This window comes from Phyllostomus hastatus, unplaced genomic scaffold (genome assembly GCF_019186645.2).
Source record: "Phyllostomus hastatus isolate PE091 unplaced genomic scaffold, TTU_PhHast_1.1 phas_contig_34, whole genome shotgun sequence".
Lineage (NCBI taxonomy): Eukaryota > Metazoa > Chordata > Mammalia > Chiroptera > Phyllostomidae > Phyllostomus > Phyllostomus hastatus.
In genome coordinates, this window is record NW_025333857.1 from 24,944,490 (window position 1) to 24,965,278 (window position 20,789).

Consider the following 20,789-nt stretch of genomic DNA (forward strand, 5'->3'; position numbering starts at 1 on the left):
TGTGGCCCCTTAGCATCCACATGTTGGAAGATCTGGGTCCAACCATCAGCAGCACTATGTCAGACTGCAGCATGTGTAGTATGCAAAGTTCTCAGATGGCTGATCAAAATTCCCAACTCCTGGCTATACAAACTCTAATCTAGGTTCTGTTGTGATCAGGGGACCTTAAGGCAGGGAGACTATCCAGGTAGGACAATGATGAGTCGTCTAAAAGCAATGTTTTCTTCAGCTGATACCACAAGAGGAAGTCAGATTCAAAGCACGTGAAAAATCTGATGCAACAGGATTTGATGCACCATTGCTGGCTTGAAGATGGAGAGAACCAAGTTATGAGAAATGTGTGCAGGCCTTGTAAGCAGAGAGCTGTCCCCAGCCAGCCAGAAACGAAGAACTCCAGTCCTTACAACCTGAATTCTGCCAGCTGAATGACCCAGAAGCACAGTCTTTCTCAGAGCCCAGCCTGGCTGACACCTTGGGATCTCAGCCTTGAGACCCTGAGCAGGGAACCCAAGCAAGCCCACCAGGACCTCTGACCTACAGAAGAGTGAGATGATCAAAGAGTTATTGTAAGCTGCTGAATTTGCGGTAATTTGTTACGCAGCAACGGAAACTAATGAAGCACATAAAGCTCTCCACAAGTAGAACACACAGTTCAAAGTGTCTGGCCTTCTTCAATGCTAGCCCTCCAACTCCACATCCCCCTGCACTCCCAGCCACAGAGCACAAACTTCCTCCGGCCCAATCACCGAAAAACAACAGGGTACCCAGAGGGCTGAGGCGGCAAAGACTTTTCATACTTCAAAAACCCACCCCAGGGGGAGAATACATTTGGAATTCCCGTAGAAAGAATGAGATCTTCCCTCTTCTACCAACTCCAACCCCGCACACACAACCCTGAGCTCGTGCACATTCTCCCTGGGGAGGCCTTTACCTGCACCCCTCCTCGTAACTGTGTTCACAGCAAGCAGGCCGGGGGATGAAGTAACGTCCGCGTCTGGAGCAGGAGCAGGCGTGCTGTGCGGGGAGGAGTCCCCAAGCACGCCTGCTGCTCCGCTGTGATGCAAACCCACTGTGTGCGTGGCACCTGCCTGGGGCCCTCCGGGTCACCACTGTGGGACTTGGGAAACAGGAGAAAGCAACACAAGAATGGAGCTCTTGCCCCTCGCTGTGCTCTGAGTAAGGAAGTTCACTGTCTCTGACCGAGGCTCTCGTGTCTTCTGCAGCATCCATGGAAAAGGAACAATCTGACTTATTAGCTAGTAAGTAAGGCAACGTCTCAGACTCGGACACTATTATAATTCCATCTTTAAATCAGGAGAGCTAATGTCTTCACATTATAAATTTCAAAGGAACAAAATATCCTTTTAAATTTTACTTGTGGAGATAAAACCTACATCACATGGTTATTGTGAGAATAAAAAGTATGGCACACCTGAGATATAGAAAATATCTGAAGACTTTAATTGGACCCCTGCCCTTCCCAGGCACTTACCGCCTCACCCCGCCCCACACACAGTGAACAGACAGGGAGCAGAGTCTGTCTCCAAGACAGCAGAGTCCATTCCGAAGACAAGGAATGAAATAGTCTGACAGGCCATTTTCTAAAACTTGCATAACACTGAACTACTCATAAAGACTTTCCACCGATACTACCTCATTTAGCCCTTACACAGAAACCAAGGTTCAAAAAGGTCAGTCCTTGCAGAAAGGACAGTGACAGGAGCCACAGGTCTGGAAGACAGCCGCACGACGGAGCCTGTGCGTGGGCTGAGGAAGCACTGCCGGTATGCAGCTGTGGCAGAGGTCTGGCAGCGTGGCTGAATCTGGAAGGCACGCCCTTTGTCCAGGTGAGCCGTGGGGGCTCTCATCACGACAGGACCTCCTAAGGAATGTCACTGCTACTAGAGAAATGGCTGGAAACCACATGATACAAAAATGTCTTTTATTTGGATGTTCTGATTGTTTTTCATTGGAAAACTTTTAAAGGCCTTAATATAAGAGGTTATTCTGTCCTGGATGAATTTGAACTTAGTTCCCTTTGGGTCCTTGGCAGCTTCTGCTTTGCCTGTGGGCGTCAGGGCCTTCTACTCTGTGACAGCATCACTTGAGGGTCTTGCTAAGGTTGGAGAAGCCAATGCCAACACAGGTCATCAGCACTTTATCCCCACCCTTGCGTTCTTCACCACATGGCTTCGTTTCAATTTTAAACATTATCTGGAAAAAGCTCTTCAAATGCCGCAAAAATTCTATCCTAAAAAAAAAAAAAAAGAGGAAGGAATGAAAGAGGAATTAGATTTTTAAAGAAACTCTCCTCTCACCTAGAACCCAAGCTTTTAACTTCCCAGATCAAGAGTGACCAAAACTAAGAAATTCTCAAAGCTGATTAAATTGTACTTATTTATAGCCTACCAGTCTCTAAAGAGGACTTGTATTTGTGTAGAGATGCACACAATACAACAACATGAATTAAATAAAGTTAGGTTAGTACACGACACACAAGTTTTGTCCTATACACTATTGCTGTGGACATAAACATGGTGTTAATCTTTTGAGTGGCTCCTGCAAAGTGAGAAACATGCAGTTATGATTCATAGGTTCGTGCGGTAGAACCAAGCAGAACGACTACTGCTGATGTCAGACAAGCTTGGGTCTCTCTCTTCATCCCTCAGCATCCACAGCACCTTCCATTCACTAAACAAATGTTCATCGACCTCCTGCAATGTGCCAGGCACTGTTCTTGCTGCTGGTGATGTTGCAGTGAACTAAAAATCCCCTCTCACATGAAGTTTTCAATCTAGTGGGGCAGACAAGGTAAGTTAAATATTCTTGAAAAGGGAAATTTAAATAATTTTAAATTATTAAATTTATAATTATTATATTTATAATTCATTTATTATAATTATTAAATTTATAATTAAAATTATTAAAGTAAGCAAGCAGATGGGAAGGAAATGTGGGTAAACAATATCTGTGTATATATGGCAGGAGGCAGTATTAAATAAGGTGGCCAAGAAAGGGCTCACAGGAAGTACAGTGAGAAATTTCATGGGGGCTGTTTGTTGTCATCTTCCTTAAGACAGAGCTATGGCTTCACCTCCAGAGTACCCTGGGAACAGCAGTGCTATGGAAGGACCACGGTCTGGGTATGCAGGCTTCTACTGGTCTCGCCTAGCAGATCTAGCACCGTCCCAGCTACCCTGACCACAACACCCACCTGGAGAATCCATTAAACATGACAGGGAAGGCATGTCCATGTGGAAGAGCCCAGAATCACAGGCCATATGCAAAGACGTCCCCTCTCCACCTTTTCCAGACCCTGCCTTCCTGCTGCACAGGAACCAGGTATCTGTTATTCATAAGCACCCCCAGTGATTTTTATCAGGCAAGTCTGAAAACACTGGTTCAGTTATGAACAGACGTTCTGCATATCTGTGATAAAGTACCAGCAATCCTGTGTGTGCTCCCTGCCCGTTGAAGCGCCCAAAGTCCCTGCCCCAGCCAGACGGGTCTCAGAGCCAAACGCACATGGAATCGTCTGAGGAGCTTTCAAAACACTGATCCTGACATGCAGATCAATGGAACAGAATTGAGACTCAAGAAATAAGCCCACTCATTTTATGTTCAACTCATTATCAAAAAGGGTGCCAAGACAACTCGAAGAGGAAAGAATAACCTTCTCAATGAATGGTGCCGGAACAGCTTCACACAGGCAGGCCCTTTCTTCACTTCACGCACACAAAGTAACTCAGTACGAATCGAAAGATCTGCATGTAAGCGCTATAACAATGACACTCACAGCAGTAAATCTTCATGGTCTTGGACTAGGCAATGGCTTCTTAGAACACAAAAGATAGAGTGATGAAAGAAAAATAAATTGGACTTTATCAAAATTAAAATATTTTGTGGACACTATCAAGAAAAGTGAAAATACAATCCCCAGAATAGGAGAAAATATTTGCAAATCATGTATCTGATAAGGGATTAATATCTAGAATATATAAAGAATTCTTACAACACAATAATAAAAAACCAAATAACCCAATTTAAAAACAGATAAAGGGTCTGAACAGAGAGCTCCCTGAAGACGACACGCACGAAGCCGGGGAGCACATGAACACTTGCTCCACATCACCAGTCACAGGGCGGCGACACCGAAACCGCTGTGAGCTGCCCCTTCACACCCAGCAGAATGGTTACCATCGAAGAGACAGATAGTAACTAATGTGCGGTTCGGGCGGAAAACAGAAAATTATCACCACTATGGAAAACAGCCTGGCAGTTCCTCAAAATGTTAAACAAAGAGTAATCATATGATCTAGCAATTCCATTTTTAAATATATACACAAGATAAATGAAAGCATATACCCACACAAAACCTTGTGTTTTTAGAACACAAATGTTCAATACGGCATTATTCATAACAGTCAAAAAGTGGAAACAACAGTGCCCACCAACTAATGAACTTACAAATGCAGTCCATCCATACAACGGGATATTATTCAGCTATAAAAAGGAACAAAACACTGACACACGCTACAACATGAGTGATCTCGGAAAACACTGTGCTAGGTGAAAAGAAGCTGGTCACCAAGAAGCCCGCACTGTCGGAATCTGTTTACATGGAATGGACAGAATAGGCCAGTCTACTACAGGCAGAAGGCAGACCGGGGGCTGCTTAGGCTGACAGAGAACAACCACTGATGGGCAAACGATTTCTTTCTGGAGTGGTGAAAATGTCCTAACATTAGACTGTGGTTATGTTTACACAACTTTGTGAATATACTAAAAACCACTGAACTGTACATTTTATTAATATCATTTTTTAATTTTTGTAAGAGTTTGATCCAATTTGATGACATACGCCGGGGAACAAGATCTCAAATGTTCCTGAACTGTACAGTTTAATGTGCAGCATATGAATTATACCTCAACAAAGAGATATAACTTCACAAAACATTTGTGAAGTTTAACAAAAGTATTGATCCTGGCTCCCACCCTTACAGTATATACCAAACTAAGTACAAAGCCTAAAGCCTACTGCGATGAATTTTCCCCTTTCCCTATTCCCGTTCCACTTGATTTAGCTAAGGGAGGGAGAGACAAAAAGGAGAAAAGGGGGCCGAAACAATTCCTCACCCCGTCTGGCTGACTGACGTGACCGGCAGGCATGTCAGGGGTTAACAGGAACTGCCCTAGAGAGTAGTTCTGGTAAGCGCTGCATGCTCACAGATAAATTCCTCACTTCTTTACTCCTCTTCCACCTAGGATCATGCTACTTCATCTCTTTCTTTAAAATATAAAATAACTTACCATTTTTCAACTCTTCTGCAAAGCATTCCCTGGCCAATAACCCTCCAGCATTCTTGGCTCTGCTTGTGGCATCTAATTAAACGCTTATGTGTAGTTGTCTCACAATTGCCCCCCCCTTGGTAAATTATATAAGCATCTCAAAGGCAATGACCTTAAGATATCATTGAAACCCACTATAACTGCTAGGCATTCAATAATGAGGCACAAACGAGAATTTAGGAGTAAGGACTAATTTTGAGAAATGACTTCAGCATTCTTAGCAATTAAGGGAAGTCAGTTCTTCCCCTGCTGGCTTTCCTGTCTTACTAACCAATTTTCAGTTTTTTTGCTCTTCACCCCACCCTGTCCTTAGGAAAAAAGAAAACAAACACATCAAACCCACAGATAAACAGTCCACATCTGTGGGCAAAGGGTCCAGCTGGCAGCAGTGCAGATGGACAAAGCCAGCCACCTCACCCACTCCCCTGCACTCCAAGGAGAAAACAGCTTGTTCTCTCTCTCGGCTCTAAGGCAGGCCCGCTCCCAGAGCCGCCCCAGCCCAAGTTACTGTGAATCGTTCAACTGTGCTGGGAAAGCCAGACACCCTCCCCAGCTGGCAGGACTCCTAAGAGGCCTCAACTTGCTTCTGATCTCTTGGAGAAGGACAGGAGAAACACAGGTTTGAGTGTGAAGGCCTACATATTTGCAGCTGTGGGGTATTTGTAGTTTTTGGAATAGTTAGAAAAAGTAAAGTCTGTTCCATTTTTTACATAATGTTCTGCCAACCCCTCAACCTATCTGAGAAAGACCGTATACGGAAAAGGATTAAGGTATGTTTCAGAATGTCCTCCCACCTCCAGCCCCACATTCTCTGTCACCTATAGCTGGGTTGTCAAAAAGCAAATACGCTCAGAAGCGGAGAAATAACCACAGACAATATTAAATCCTAACAAATAGTGTCTTTAAGAAAACGAAAAGCAAACAGAGTAAACCTGCCCCATATGGGCACACAGCCGAACAGTCACATCCAGTGCTGATCCGCAGCCTTCTCTCCACAGCCCCACGGGTCTGCATGGCTCCAGCCACACACGGCCCCACCACACCCCACCCCTTCCCATCCCTCTCCTTCCAAACGCTGTTCTGCAGATCCACACTTGCCAGACACAACCACGTGGCTGCACAGCCAGGTAGCGAGTGCCCCAGCATGCTGAGGGCAGTGCTGCTCCCTGACAGAGAACCCTCGCACAGTGTGACTGGTAGCTTTTCACACTAACCATGTCAGGCAGATGGGACTGTGCAACTCCCCTGTGAAGGACTTAGAGAACTGTATCTGTAGTAAACCACCCCCCAATACAAAGTGATTTATTCAAAAACAAACAAACAGTAACTGACTTCTCATGAAAGCCTCCAGGCCACCCACAAAAGCAGGTTTTGGGGAACCCTGGAACATGGAGATAATTTCTCCTGTGCATCTTCCCAGAGCAGGCTGTTCCTGCCAGCACTGCTGGTCAGCAGGTGACAGCCGCTGGGGTTCAAAGTTGTCTGTCCAGTGAATCCCAACTGCCCAGGACTGGCCAGGTTGCTGGGCCCTGCCCCTTAAAATACAGCCCCTCACACCGAGTTCCTCTTCTGACACCTGTTAGGGGGTGGGGGAGAAAGCAATCCTGGGGAGCTCTCTTCCTCTGGCAGCTCCCAAATGACAACAGAGGGTCCCAATTCCTGCTCCACCAAGCCACTTGGATATTGGAGACACTACTTCTCAGGTCTTGGCGGGGATAAGAGATCTGGGTGGGCCCCCTACAGTCATCACGCCTCAGCTTTTAAAATGTATTGTCAGTGCTTTTTCTGCCAAATAGTGGCTTTTCCAAAGCCCAGCTGGCCTCTGATCTAAAAACTAAGTCATTAAACTGGGTTATAAAGGCAGAAGGAGGCAGACAGGCTGGTGGCACTGTTGGGAGATGTGGGTCCCAGGACAAGTTTGGTTCAAAACTCACTAAGGCAGCAGTTACACACTCACTGACCTCTCTCTCATCTGAAAAGTAAAGACATCACTTGCTTTTACCATATGCCAAATATATTCTGGGGTTCAAACAGCTCAATGAAGGCAACAGGGCTCTGCAGCAATTTAAACACAATTAAATCACAAATGTAAGGTGGCATGGCATCCTGCTGGCTCAGGAGAGCAGTCAAACAACCGAACCCAAACAGCCGCAGGCCCAGCCAGCACATTAGTCTCCCCGCACGGTTTCCTGTGATCTGCACGCTGCTGTGCGACAGGTGGGCAAGCCAAGAACCCCCAGCCAGTCCGTGTTTAACAAGGACCCTGGGCTCTCACTCCCCAGCACTTCTCAAGCAGCAGAAAGGGGTCATTTATTAAAGGGACAAAAATCCCAAAGCAGCACGGTTCATTTTAGACCTCCAAATAAAGATAGAAGGAGATCATTTTACAGCAGCATCTGAAATGAGAACTCTCCGAAAAAATGTAGCATGGCTGCCTGCCTCGGGCGGGGAAGCGTCTGGAGTCCACCAGTGTGGATGGAATCCCAGCACTTACATAAGAGCAGTGGGTCAGGGAAGCATGGACTCTGGACGAGACTGCCTGGGTCTGAACTCCAGGTGCTGACCGCGTGATCCTGGGCCTGCAACTCAGCCCCTCCGTGCCTCAGTCCCCTCACCTGCAAAGTGGAGTGTGTACTAGCACCTGTCTCTGTCACCCTCACTGGGTCATTATGAAAACTAAGTGAGTTCATATTTGGATAGCCTTAAGACCACATCCAGCCAACAGTAAATTCTATTAAGTTTTTGTTAAATAAACACCTACTTTACAGAATACTTGGAGACAGTAAATAAGATGTGCATAGTTTTGTTTAGCAATATGACTGCAGGAAGCTAGTCATACATTTAAAAATTAACAGATATAAATTTACAGATATCTGAGCAAATTTACAGCTGACTCTAGCCCGGAAACTACCCAAAGCAAGTTTACTGGGCCTCCTAGTGTTCAAAGTGACCTTAACAGGAGCCTGGATGTCCCAGACTGCAGCAGGACAAAGGGGTGTCTGGGTGGAAACCGCAGTGGCCAGCATGGCCAGCACTGACCGAGCTCTGCCAGGCATACAGCACTGCTGGGAACACTAAGTGCCTGATCTTATTTAAGCTTCGCTCCATCTCCACAAGCCCATGCCTGCAGGCCCGTTTGCCTTCTCCGCAGACAGGACCAAGGCTCAGAGATGCTCATGACCATGATCTCCCGGGGCCCCAGGGCGGAGCCAGGCCTGAAATCAGACGGGCTGCACTTCAACCTCCACGTACCAACAAAATGTAGAAAGCTCTGGTAACCACAGTCAGCAACCATAATTAATTTGTGAAAGTTGCTATTTTCTTGCTGTTGATTCCATTTTTAAGTATATAAAAGTATAAACCCTCCCTAAACTGTAATATTAAGCTTTCCCAGGGGAAGATAGAACCACTGTCACCAACTGTAAACCCTTAAAATTCAACCAATTGAACGGAAATAGATTCTTCAGGTGATACCTCAAAAAATTAAAAATGGATCTGCCTTTTGACCCAGTGATCCCCACTTCTGGGAATGTAACCGAAGAAACCCACAAAACTAATTTGAAAGAACATAAGCATCCCTATGTCCTTTGCAGTGTTATTTAGAATTGCCAAGACAGGGCAGCAGCCCGTGTCCATCTGTGGGTGAGTAGATAAAACAACTATGGTACATTCACACAATGGAATACTACTCAGTCATAAAAAAGAAGAAACTTTTACCCTTTGTGACAGCATGGATGCACCTGGACAGTATTATGCTAAGTGAAATAAGCCAGTCAGAGAAAGACAAATACCATATGATTTCACTCATATGAGGAATCTAATAAACAAACTGAGCTAACAAGGAAAATGGGGACAGACTCATAGATGGAGAGCAGAATGATAGCTGGTGGAGGCACTGAGCAAAAGGAAAAAGGACTCATGGATATGAACAACAGTGTGGTGATTGCTGGGAAGAGTGAGGGAAAGGAAACTAAATGGTAATGGGAAAAAAAACAACAAAGATTAAATTAGCCCTGGCTGGTGTGGCTCAGTGGGTTGACCACCGGCCTGCAAACCAAGGGTCACCAATTCAATTCCCAGTCAGGGCACATGCCTGGGTTGCAGGCCAGGTCCCCAGTGGCAAGCACGCAAGTGGCAACCACACATTGATGTTTCTCTCCCTCTCTTTCTCCCTCCCCTCCCCTCTAGAAATAAATAAATAAATCTTAAAAAAGAAAAAAAAATATTAATTTTATAAAAAGAGATTCTCCACATACCAGTATGTTATCCAGCACTATTTTAATTCTACTGAAAAAACTCTCTGGATTTTGTGAGGAATTTCATACATAGACTTGCCTTCTCAAGTAACATAGCTGGATGAAAAAAAGAATAACTCAGGAAGCCCAACATAAGCAGGACAGAGGGAAGAATAAAAGGAAGAACCCAGACCTTACTTTTCAGAAAGGGTTTGAAAGCAATATTGCAAGAAAAAGCATCCTCCTTAATCTCCATGCTCTGTTAAAAAAGACACATTTAAAAAGCTATTTAGACAAATCAGAATGTGAACACTGCCAAAACAACAACACATTTTTTTAGCCCAAGGAGGGTCTTGCTTCTAGTTTTCTTGAGAAATTTGAGATTTCAAAAAACGGACCTTTATGACTTTAACCATACGTAAAAATAAATGGTAGTTTGCTCTTCAAACTCTTGAATCCAGCTAGGATAAACTGACCCCCCAACCATGATTATACTGAAGATAGACTCTAGGCCTTTTTTACCCTGAACTGCACCCACAAATACGACGTTAACTTTGCCCACTGGGTTCCTGAAGGATATGTATTTCTTCCTATCTTCATCCTTCATCATTTTGGGCCACTGCAACCTCCCACAATGAGAAAGGGGAAAAGGGTCCAGAACAGATACAACTTTCAAAAACAAACTCCTTATAACCCCCACACCGCCCCCCCCATGCCAGCTTACCAAAGAGAAAGGAAACTTGCCCTTTCCCACCCCACAGCAGCCCCCCTTGCATGAAACCCGGAGAGGCAGGAAATCCAGAGAAAGATAGCCCAAGTCTCACACATAATTTGCGTTTTGCCCCAGTCCTGTAAAACTCCATTCAGAGTACACCACTTTGTTTTCCTGGGAGACGCAGTAATTTTAGGCAACGTTTCTGAAGACTAGACACTACAATTAATGTTTGGTGAGAGAGTATGTCAAGGAGAGCACAGGAACTTAACAAAATAAAATCCAGTCACATCTTGACGATCTCCACAGGGGCTGCTGTCTTGAAAAGGTATAAAGGCCCTATAGCTAAACTGGAAAAAAAAAATCTCTAAGGGCAAAAAAAAAAAAAAAGTGTCAAGGAAAAATAAAAACATGCATTCCATTTCTCACATAATGTTCTGCCAAACCTCATGCCCCACAACTACACACGTCTGGACACAGTCTCAGCGCTGTGTGAGCAACCAGCCCTGCTGCTGCCCCGCAGCCGAGGCTGGGAGAGCAGGAGCAAAGAGAGAGCCGAGAAGCTGATGGGGCCGTGGTGGCCACAGACTGTCGGCCGCTTCCAGCAAATTCCCTGCAGGAAGCGAATCTCTGCACGTAGGGTGCTGTACTCCCAGTCCTCACCTCCCCTCCAAATGCCTTTTAACTGCACAGTCTATTTTAGCAATGCTGATTCCTGGTGCTGGCGTGCCTCGGAGGATTACCCAACTTCAGGCTTCCTGTCCTGTGAAACACTTTACACAAGTTGTCAGCAGATAATGCAGTCCTCATCAGTTTGCTGCTTATCAGTCTTCTCCCATTGCTAACAGAATGTATTTTCTTCCATTTCCTTTTTCCAAAAAGATCTTCACTACCAACACAAAATTTAAAAAACCCCTGCAAAAGAATCTGTCAAGCTCCTGGTCTCCATGCCCCCCAGCAATGACCCAATGGTGCAACGCCCCCTCAGCAGTGCTTGCCCTTTCTCAATGTGATGGCACCACCATTCTTCAGTTATCACAGTACTGTACCTTTCAGATATACAGCATCGGTACCATGATAACCGAAAAAGGACAGTTCAGTCTCTTATCTACCTGAGTATCTCCTCCCACGCAAGGCCCAACCCACCGATGGCCATGTAATGATTTCTGGCACACATACATACAGCCAGATGTCAGCGCTCAAACAGGCTGGTACAGCAAACTCATTCACTAATTCAAGTCTTTGATGAGCTGCTCTTTTTGGAGAGTGCTTGCTTTAATACCTCAGCCGTCAACTTCCGGTAACATCCAACGGCCACAAACTCACCTTTACAATTTCCCTACCAGTCCGACGGCATTACTATACATATTGCCTTGTTCTTCATCTTTCCAGTCAGTTTATACCCTATCATCTTGGACGAAAGGACAGCCCTATTTGCCACAGCTACGGAAAAGAGGGATTAAAAAAACTCAAAAAATCCAAGCTAAAATGGAAATCTGGAGTTTACCTCCAAAATGGGAAAAAATCTAAAGCATAGACAAAAGAACTGCCTAGTATACCACACAACTTCAAGGACATGGAAGTGAGAGATGGAAATGATGAAACTACAGGAGGGGGAGAAAGGCAAGAATCTTGTTAAACACCAGGTTAAGAGCGACAACCTCTGGCTTATTCAAGGATCCGAACAGGCAGGTGTTCACACTGATAAGCTGTGCACAGTACAACACCTCTGTCATTTCATGCCATTGGAATTTCAGCATAACGAGGCTGAAAGAAAACAACTCACGTGTAGGGAGAGAGTGGTCCGAGCAGGACTTTGGAGACATCCTGTTGTCCCAGGGTCATAAACAATAGAGCCAGGCTCTGGTTGGTCGAGTCCACACATCCACCCTATAAATACAAACACTTTAAAGATTAATCGTTACACCAACCAGAAAATGGAAAAACAAGAAAACAGCCACAAATACCAAGGATATCAGAACCACAGAAGAGCAAACTGCAAACTTTAAGCAATTATAAAACAGAATACGAGTCTTTTAAGAGTCATTCCTATATCACTTAACTGTGGGGGTTAAACTAATAGTTAATTGAAACAACTGTATTAGCTGAGACTATCAGAATAAATAGAGACACTGAGTTTACAGAGGTGCATCTAGAGAAAAGCAAAACTTTCCCTTCTAATTAAAGCAGCAGTAGGACATACAAACAAAACAGCAAAATCAGTTTCTCGGAAATGTATAGGTAACTAATGAGGGCAAAGTGAACGCACTTGTAGTTATTTACTTTTGTGGAACACCACAGTCAATGTGACATGAAAGGACCTTTACCTGTAAGACTTAGTCACATTCAAAAACTGCTCGCCAAGTTACATTAGTTCCTCCTCTCTACCCTTTCTGTGTGCCTTAAAACTGAAGAACTATTAAGATTGGCTCCATCCATTCTTATTACTTATGCACTATTTTCCCCACTGTTCATTCCTTTTCTTTCAAACCAATAAGCAGAACAGAATTCTCACGAACTTTCTCCTGAGAAACGTTTTGGTTGCCTTTCTTTCATTTTTTAATTTCCCAACCATTTTAGCTATTCTGCTTCTACTAGATGTATGCATTACTACTGTTTACATGCGTGCCTTAAAAATGTCTTCCTTTCTGATCATTCTTTCTGGGAAAACTTTACTTAAAACAATTCAAACTTACACTGTACACAGTGAAAGTAGGATGACCTTGAATTTCTACACATTTTGTACATGTCACAAAAAGAACCCAGTTTCTGATGATGGCACATCACTGGCCAAGCCTCGAGTCCCAGACTAGAAGCAGAACAGGTGGCCACTCACTGCGGCACACACCTCTCTCCTTTTTAAATGCCTGTAGTGTAGGGAATAAATCGATTCTCAGGCACAGACACTCACTCTTTGCTGTCAGACTTCATTTATGACAATGGCGTAGGAAAATAAAGTGGCTTTATCCTACAGCTAGCCTTTAAGAAAATCTATTGCTCTCCCTACACTTAAAGGGTATTTAAAGGGTATTTAATACCCTACCCTTTAAAGGGTATTTTAAAACACCCTTAAAGGGTATTAAACACCCTTAAATGGTATTTACCCCCACTAAGCAAATGTTAGGACAAGAGCAAGTATAGCATACATATTTCCATCCAAAAAAGAAAGTGTGACCAATAGAAAATATGAGGACCAACAAAAGTGTTTTATAAAACTTGTTGCTTTTCACTTGGGTTGGCTAAAAAGATTGTTCGGTTTTTGTAAGATGGCTCTAGTAGCGCTTAGTTATCTTTAACTTTTTCATTCAGAACAATTTTGTTAGATTGTATCGTGACAGCTGTCATATTGGTACGTGTTTTTAATTGGTGAATTTTTGTGCAGCCATTTTAATATTGAAGATGGAAGAAAATATGCAACATTTTTGGCATATTATGCTCTATTATTTCAATAAAGGTGAAAACACAACTAAAACGCAAGAAAAGATTTGTGCAGTGTATGGAGAAGGTGCTGTGACAGATCGAATGCGTCAGAAGTGGTTTGTAAAGTTTGGTGCTGGAGGTTTCTCGCTGGACAATGCTCCATGATTGGGCAGACCAGCCGAAGTTGAGAGCAATCAAATCAAGACATTAACTGAGAATATCCAACATCATACCACATGGGGACAGCTGACATACTCAAAATATCCAAATCAATAAAGTTACTGGTGCAAATGCAAAATGAATCTTATTTTACAGAAAAAACTAAATGTACTTTTGGGCCAACCCAGTAAGGCGGTCTAAAATTAAGCTGTCCTCTTCGACTTCTGCTTCCTATCACTACGCTGCTATTCCATCATTCTCAACCGACTTGTATCAATTTTGACTATGTGCTAGACCAGCATTTTGCACAATAAATACTTTGGGGGCTCTGTGTACAGGATACCATGGAGGGCGTGGTGGGGTCACCCCTCAGCAGAGGATACAACCCTTGTGGGCTGAATCTCACTGGCTTCAATCTCACTGAATGTGGCTTCAGTCTGGCTAAAAGATGAAATACAAGCAGGAAGCAGAAACAATCTGAGGTGAAGCCAAAGCTCTGCAGCCACTGAGGGCTGTGGACACCGGACGGCCAAGGGGAGCCGGGAGGGGCTGTCACTCACCGCACCAGGGTAAGGCGTTGGGGAGGTGGGGACTTGAACTGACCCTGGAGGGAAGAGGTTTGGAGAAGAAGGAAAAGCAGGAGCGTGAGGGAAATAGGATCTAGGGCCAGCAAGGAACCACGAGGAGGCCAGCCTGAAAGGGCTGTATGCTACTACCTGCAGGGGAGAAGTATGTGAGGGGGAAGAAGGTACAGTGGACACACTGAGGGCTTTTCTGAGTCTAGCAAGGGTTCTGATCTATCTCTGGAAAGTGAGAAGCTACTCAAGGTCTTTTGAGCACAGGAGTGAAAAGATCAAGTAAGTGTTTTAGGAGATTCAGAAACGAAGGGGATGTTGGAGCAGATGTAGAAAGGACTTCCCCTCAGCAAGTGGGCAGAGCCAACCCACGCAATGGTAGGAGATGGAAGCAGCAAAGATGGATAGGAAAGGCAGTTCCAGAGAGCCTGGGACAGAATCAAGAGGACTTGGTAATGATGAGACACAAATAGACCAGGAGGGATTAGAACAGAGGATTAAAACTGATAAAAATAAACAGCGCCTTCCAAGGGGATAAGTTTTTATTACTTATTGAAACCATGTCACAACAAGGGCCTATAAATTACTCACAAAAACATGAAGCATTTTCATCCTTTTAACAAATGAAGACCACAGACAAACAATAAGGAAGTTTTCTTAATGATTTAAAAAAGGAAACTTGGTGCAGGCACAATAAAATGGTTTTTATATAGAAGTTAACTAGAGTAAAGAGAAAAAACAAAATAAAATAACCTAATCCAGACTGCATGCTTTCTCTCTTGTGAACGTGTAGCTTGTGTTTCCACCCTGAGGCCTATAATGTGCTATTTACGGGATAAAACCCCACACTCCAGTGGGGCTGCTCTGTGATGTGGTGCTTCCGGTTCCCCCAGCTCTGCTGGAACGACATGGAAGGGTCCCCAGGGTCAGAAAGGGGGCCTCCAGCCACCACGGATGGGAACCTGAACAGGTCACCAGGGGCTCAGGGACACAGGCATCACACGCACAGCCTGTCTTCAAAGACATCCAGATGACAAACTTCCTAGATGACATGACAACCTCTTGATCGTTTATTTACTTTCAATTTCTGGTTATTACCCACCTTTAAAAAAAAATCACTAAATTAAGCATCAAACATTGAGCTGATTTAGCATCAAAAAAGCTAACACCAAGACCTTGGCTACACAAAAATTGTAAGAAGATTGTTCCCCTTCAGGAGGATTTCATTTGATAGGATACTTCTTTCTGCCACTATCTGCTGGCTGAATGGTGAGCAGAGGGAATAGAGTCACAATACTGAAGACACAATTGTAGGTTCTTTGTCTTCCAGTTTAATTAGGGGAACATTAAAAAAACACCTTTAAGACCTGGATATTTTCATGAACTCTGAAGCAGTTTACTCTTACTTCTTCCACCATGCAACCAAGGAGAGGTACTACTAAGAACAGTGACTAATGGGGACAGCGCTGTGGCTACAAGCTGCTTTCCTTCGTGAGGCCAGCGCAGGGATCAATACCCATGAGCCAAACCAGGCCTCACTCCACCGCAGTGATGAATAAACCACAGTGACAGAAAGAATTAAAAAATAAAATCAGGTCCTGGCTGGTGTAGCTCAGTGGACTGAGCGCGGGCTGGGAACCAAAGTGTCCCAGGTTCAATTCCCAGCCACGGTACATTCCTGGGTTGCAGGCCATAACCCCCAGCAACTGCACATTGATGTTTCTCTCTCTCTCTATCTCCCTCCCTTCCCTCTCTAAAAATAAATAAAAAATATATTTTTAAAAAAATTAAAAAATAAAATAAAACCACCACTGTACCCCTGCCTTACTCATTTTATTTCACTGAGATCACATATGATTTTTGCTACTAAAGGGGGCAAAGATTCCTTGGAGACCTCAGGAAAAAAACCACAGAGATGTCTACTAGCTGAGAATAAACACACAGAAATACAGAGATGAAAACTCTTCAGCTGAATAAAAAAAACAATTCACAAACATTGTACACCACACAAAAGCAAATCACACAGAGTATAGTTCTTGCTAGTGCTCAGCTCAAGACTGCAGGCCTCACACACACAGCGGAGAAATGACCGTCCCTGGGAGTCTGCCCTGGATTCTGCGTGTCAAGGAAACGGCTTCACCTTCCCAACACGGATCCAAGGCAAAAGACAACACAACCAGCGTCCTGGAAACAGACTGGGGACTTTCTTCCAGCCAAGCCTATAGGATTTAGAGAATGTGTTTTCAGGCAGCTTTATCTTATTTTCCCGGCCATCATCTTTGCTTCCCTCCCAATTTCCTTACTTCAGGTCACCTCGACTCATTTTGGGAAGCAGAGTAAAAGTGCATGTACGAGAGGGAACCCAAAAAACTAAAAAACTTATTTATTTAAAAATTCTTTATTTTTACATGTTTAAACTTCAGTCACCTTCAAAGTACTCTCCATTTGATGCAATATACCTATTGAGACATTTTTCCACCGGTCAAAACAGTTTTTGAACTTGTCCATTTTGATACCTTTTAGTGCTTCGGCTGCTTTTTGTTTCACCTCTTCCACACTGGCAAAATGTTTCCCTTTGAGGACTTTTTTCATCCGGAGAAACAAAAAAGTCCCTTGGGACAAGATGGGGTAAATAGGGAAGGTAGGGCCCAGGGGTCATGCTGTTTTGGGTCAAAAACTGCTAAACATTCAGTGCAGTGTAGACAGATATGCTCACAGATCACCCATCATGAAATAGGCAAAAGCGTCAAAAGACTCTTCAAAATAAAATTTACTGAAGCCAAACACAGCCTCTCACAACAACGCCAGCTGGCACACTGATACAGATGGGTTCCTGAAACACTCACCTACTGGGGGAAGCCTGTACTACAAGGGGCCCAGCTCCCAGAAGATAATTCCAGCTTTTTGGGGGGTCCCCCTTCATATGCCTATGTGTATGTTGCTTATATAAATCGACAGAGAAAAAACTGTGGCAACTTACAGGACAGGTTGGTCCAGGCTGGTCTGAGCCATGGCCCATCCACAGAAGCAAATGGCAATCAATGAAGTCTCACCTTCGGCTTCATGTCCCTTCTCTTTCCTGTGTTCTCATCTTTCCAAAGCCCCTGCCATGCTCTGACACAGGCCTGCCTTCCCTAAACATTCTTCCATGTTCTAAAACAGCAGTCCCCAACCTTTTTGGCACCAGGGACCAGTTTCACGGAAGACAATTTTTCCACAGACTGGGTAAGGGTGGAGGACAGGTGGCGAAGCTCGGGAGATAATACAAGTGAAGCTTCACTCGCTCACCTGCCCACCGCTCACCACCTGCTGTGTGGCCCTGTTCCTAAGAGGCCAGGGACTGGTACCGGTCTGTGGCCCAGGGGTTGGGGACCCCTGTTCTAGAACACACTGCAAATTCTACCCTGTTGACACTATTTTCTATCTGAATCAACTGTCACATACAAATCCAAATTTCCCACTTCTCATGAAACACCTGAAAACAAGGAGTCCGCACCCTCACGTGGCAACGACTGGGGAAGTTGAGAGCACCTGCTTTGCTCCTGGCCATGCATTCTCTTCAAGTGGCCAGTCACCACCTAACCACCTTCATTTTTTTTTACCTTCTCCTTCCTGTGTATCACTGTTCCAGATCTTTCCTCTCCCAACTGTTCAAGCTTACCTGTCCTGTAAACCAGGAGAGGCTGGATCTCTGCTCACTGATTAGTTTAGCTAATCTATTAAGCTAGTCATGTTAAACTGTTTTTAAATGGGTAAGAAGAGTTTAACTCCTTGGCTTAAGCCCTTGGAAAGGAAGACAGTTGCTTAGGATTAAAAATGAGAGGCAGTGAGCTGCTTCCTGGTGGCCCCTCTCCCCAGCCAGCAGAGGCTGAAGACATACCCTATAGATTTCTTCAAGCAGCAGCTTGGCACAGTTCCTGCCCAGGTCCTCGGGAAGCACTGCTGCTCCCTGGCCCTGGGGGTTGGAGGCCAGTTCAGCACTGAGGAAGGTGCTATTGGTGGTCTCAGCAACCAGTGACAGCCCGAAGCCTGGAGACCTGGGAATTCAAAGGCACAGACACTGAGTAGAGTTAATGAAGCGGGGTTCACATTCACCAGCAAAAGGAAAGAAAACGCGAACACCTTTCTGATGGCATTCTGGTTTGTTTCATCAAGCCTTATCAGAGTTCCTACCAGCTTACACAGGAAATATACACGACGTCGTGAAAGCACACGCGGCAGAACCAAGGAGGACCCAAGTTTGCATTGCTTTTCCTGTCAGCCCTCCCGCCCCCACCCCCTCCTCCTCCCTCCACACTGGGGATACTGGAAAATGAGCACTAGTTTCTGCCCCTTTCTGAGCTGGGGGCTTTGACACTACAAACCTGCAGAACAGATAGTAGTGCCCATTTTACAAACGAGAAATTGGAGAAATTAAGCAACCTGTACCAAGTCCACAGCTGACAGATGTGCACACTGGTCGAAGCACTGACACAGGCCACCAGCAACTGCCGGCCCCAAGGTTCTGGGCCGTGCCCGTAACATACACTCTCACGCCTGGATTTCATAAGCCTAACTGACATAGATACTTCACCGGTTCAGAAGAGATTAATAACCACTCATGACTTTACAATTTCATAACAGAGAAGGAAGATCACTATGTCATCGGTAACTTAAGATTTAGAAAATTAAACAACCTTATCATGCATTGGTTTTAATTTTCTAAGGGGAGCTTGGAGTTGATGACCCCCAAGTCTACATACAGCTTCATCTTGATCCACGTGAGCTTCCTATAGTGTGACCACAAACGGGTCAGCTAAGCAGTCACTACGAAAAGCTGCACTATTGCTGGTGGCAGTGTGGCCTTCAAGCCTGCTCTGCTTCACCCCTAGCCACCCTTTGGTGAAGAGGCCAGACAGAAAAGGCTCTATCCAGATCAGGCCATGCGACAGCTGCCCCGGCTGTTGATCCGCCCACACCCTCTGTAATCCCCTCTCCCCTGAGAACTGCTGACAGTGACTCCAGACCTGTGGCCAAGAAGAGAAGAGAAAGGGAAGAACAGCCTTAGCAGCTACCATTTCTGTTGCACCTATTATGTGCCAGGCACTGCCTTACTGGTTGGCGTATGTCACCTTTCACCTTCACAGTTACCTAGAAATGCAAGCAGTATCACACTCATGGCATGAACAAGGACAGCACTGGTGACATTTGAGCAATACCCAAAGGTTTGGGACCATCACTGACCTTTCTGACCCACCCCCAAAGAGCCAGCTTTGCGCACAAACCCTTTCCCAACTCTAACCTCTGGTACGAGCACCTCTGTCACTGGACTACAAGCCACTATCGTGTTTCTGAAATCACCTTGATCTTTCCCTGAGGCCTCAGGAAGGCCAGAGATCCCGTGACACCCTTACCCCCTCTTCACGCTCCCTTTCCTTCTTTTGCTGAAGTTAAAACAAATCTCAAATAGAACATCTATGAAAAAGGTTAGCTGTAGCACCACTTAGAAAAAAACTGATTTCTTAACACACCACTGTCAATCTTAGACTCTGATATTCTTATTTTTAGGAGACGTTCAAAGTACAATAATATTATTATTCACACTGAAATGTTTCAGCAAAAACAAACAAACCCACATAGGTAAAGCAAATTTAGCAAAATACTCACTGTTAACTACAGGTAGCAGGAATATATGGGTGCTCACTATACCATCCTTTCAATTTTTATTTTATTTTATTTTTCAATTATAGTTATAGTTGATATTATTTTATATTAGTTTCAGGTCAACTTTTCTTTATGTTTATCATTTTTAGAGTAAAAAGAAAAAAATTTTAAGAGAGGAAGGGAGAGAAACATCAATTGGTTGCCTTCTGTACATGCCCGGGATGGGGATTGAACCCGCAGCTTTTTGGTTACGGGACAATAGTCCAACGGTCCAACCAACTGAGCCACACCAGCCAGGGCAAATACTGGTTTTAACTGCTTCCCTAACCTACTGGCTTCTAAATATACAACGAAAGCCTAAAACAGACACTTTCATTACACAGATTATCATTAACTTTTTATTTTCTAAACTGAGGTTTTCCGCAAAGGCTTTAACTAAATGAAATTCGAATTGCAATAACAGCTTTCTCTGGCTCTAGGGGTGTTCCCTTGGTGGAAAGAGAATCTAACTGGCACTTAGTCCAACAAAGGGTTTTTTACCCCCTTAAACTGTTATTTACACAGGACGGAAGAACTTGTTTAACTTTTTGTGGGATTAGAGAGCAGATGGGATTTAAAGCTTAAAGCACTGTTTATAAATAGCCTAGGGGTCCTAGGCTAGGGACTGGACCCCTCATCTCTCAGCACTGGCCACTG

The 20,789-nt window shown here is 44.4% G+C and overlaps 1 protein-coding gene across 5 annotated transcripts in view; it reads right to left on the reverse strand.

Annotated features, from left to right (window-relative positions):
- Positions 1–1,925: 1,925 nt before the first annotated feature.
- RCL1 (RNA terminal phosphate cyclase like 1) overlaps positions 1,926–20,789 on the reverse strand; it is a 57,612-nt gene continuing 38,748 nt past the window's right edge. For 4 of the 5 annotated variants that reach the window (XM_045840705.1, XM_045840707.1, XM_045840708.1 and 1 more), the window contains 3 exons: positions 18,331–18,487; positions 12,083–12,186; positions 1,926–2,251 (listed from right to left, as the gene is read on the reverse strand). In XM_045840705.1, coding sequence (XP_045696661.1) covers positions 2,101–2,251; positions 12,083–12,186; positions 18,331–18,487 — 412 coding nt within the window. In that variant the 3' untranslated portion in view covers positions 1,926–2,100. Of the gene's footprint in view, positions 2,252–12,082; positions 12,187–14,984; positions 16,670–18,330; positions 18,488–20,789 lie in introns of those variants that run through there. The other variant, XM_045840706.1, reaches the window with a different exon arrangement.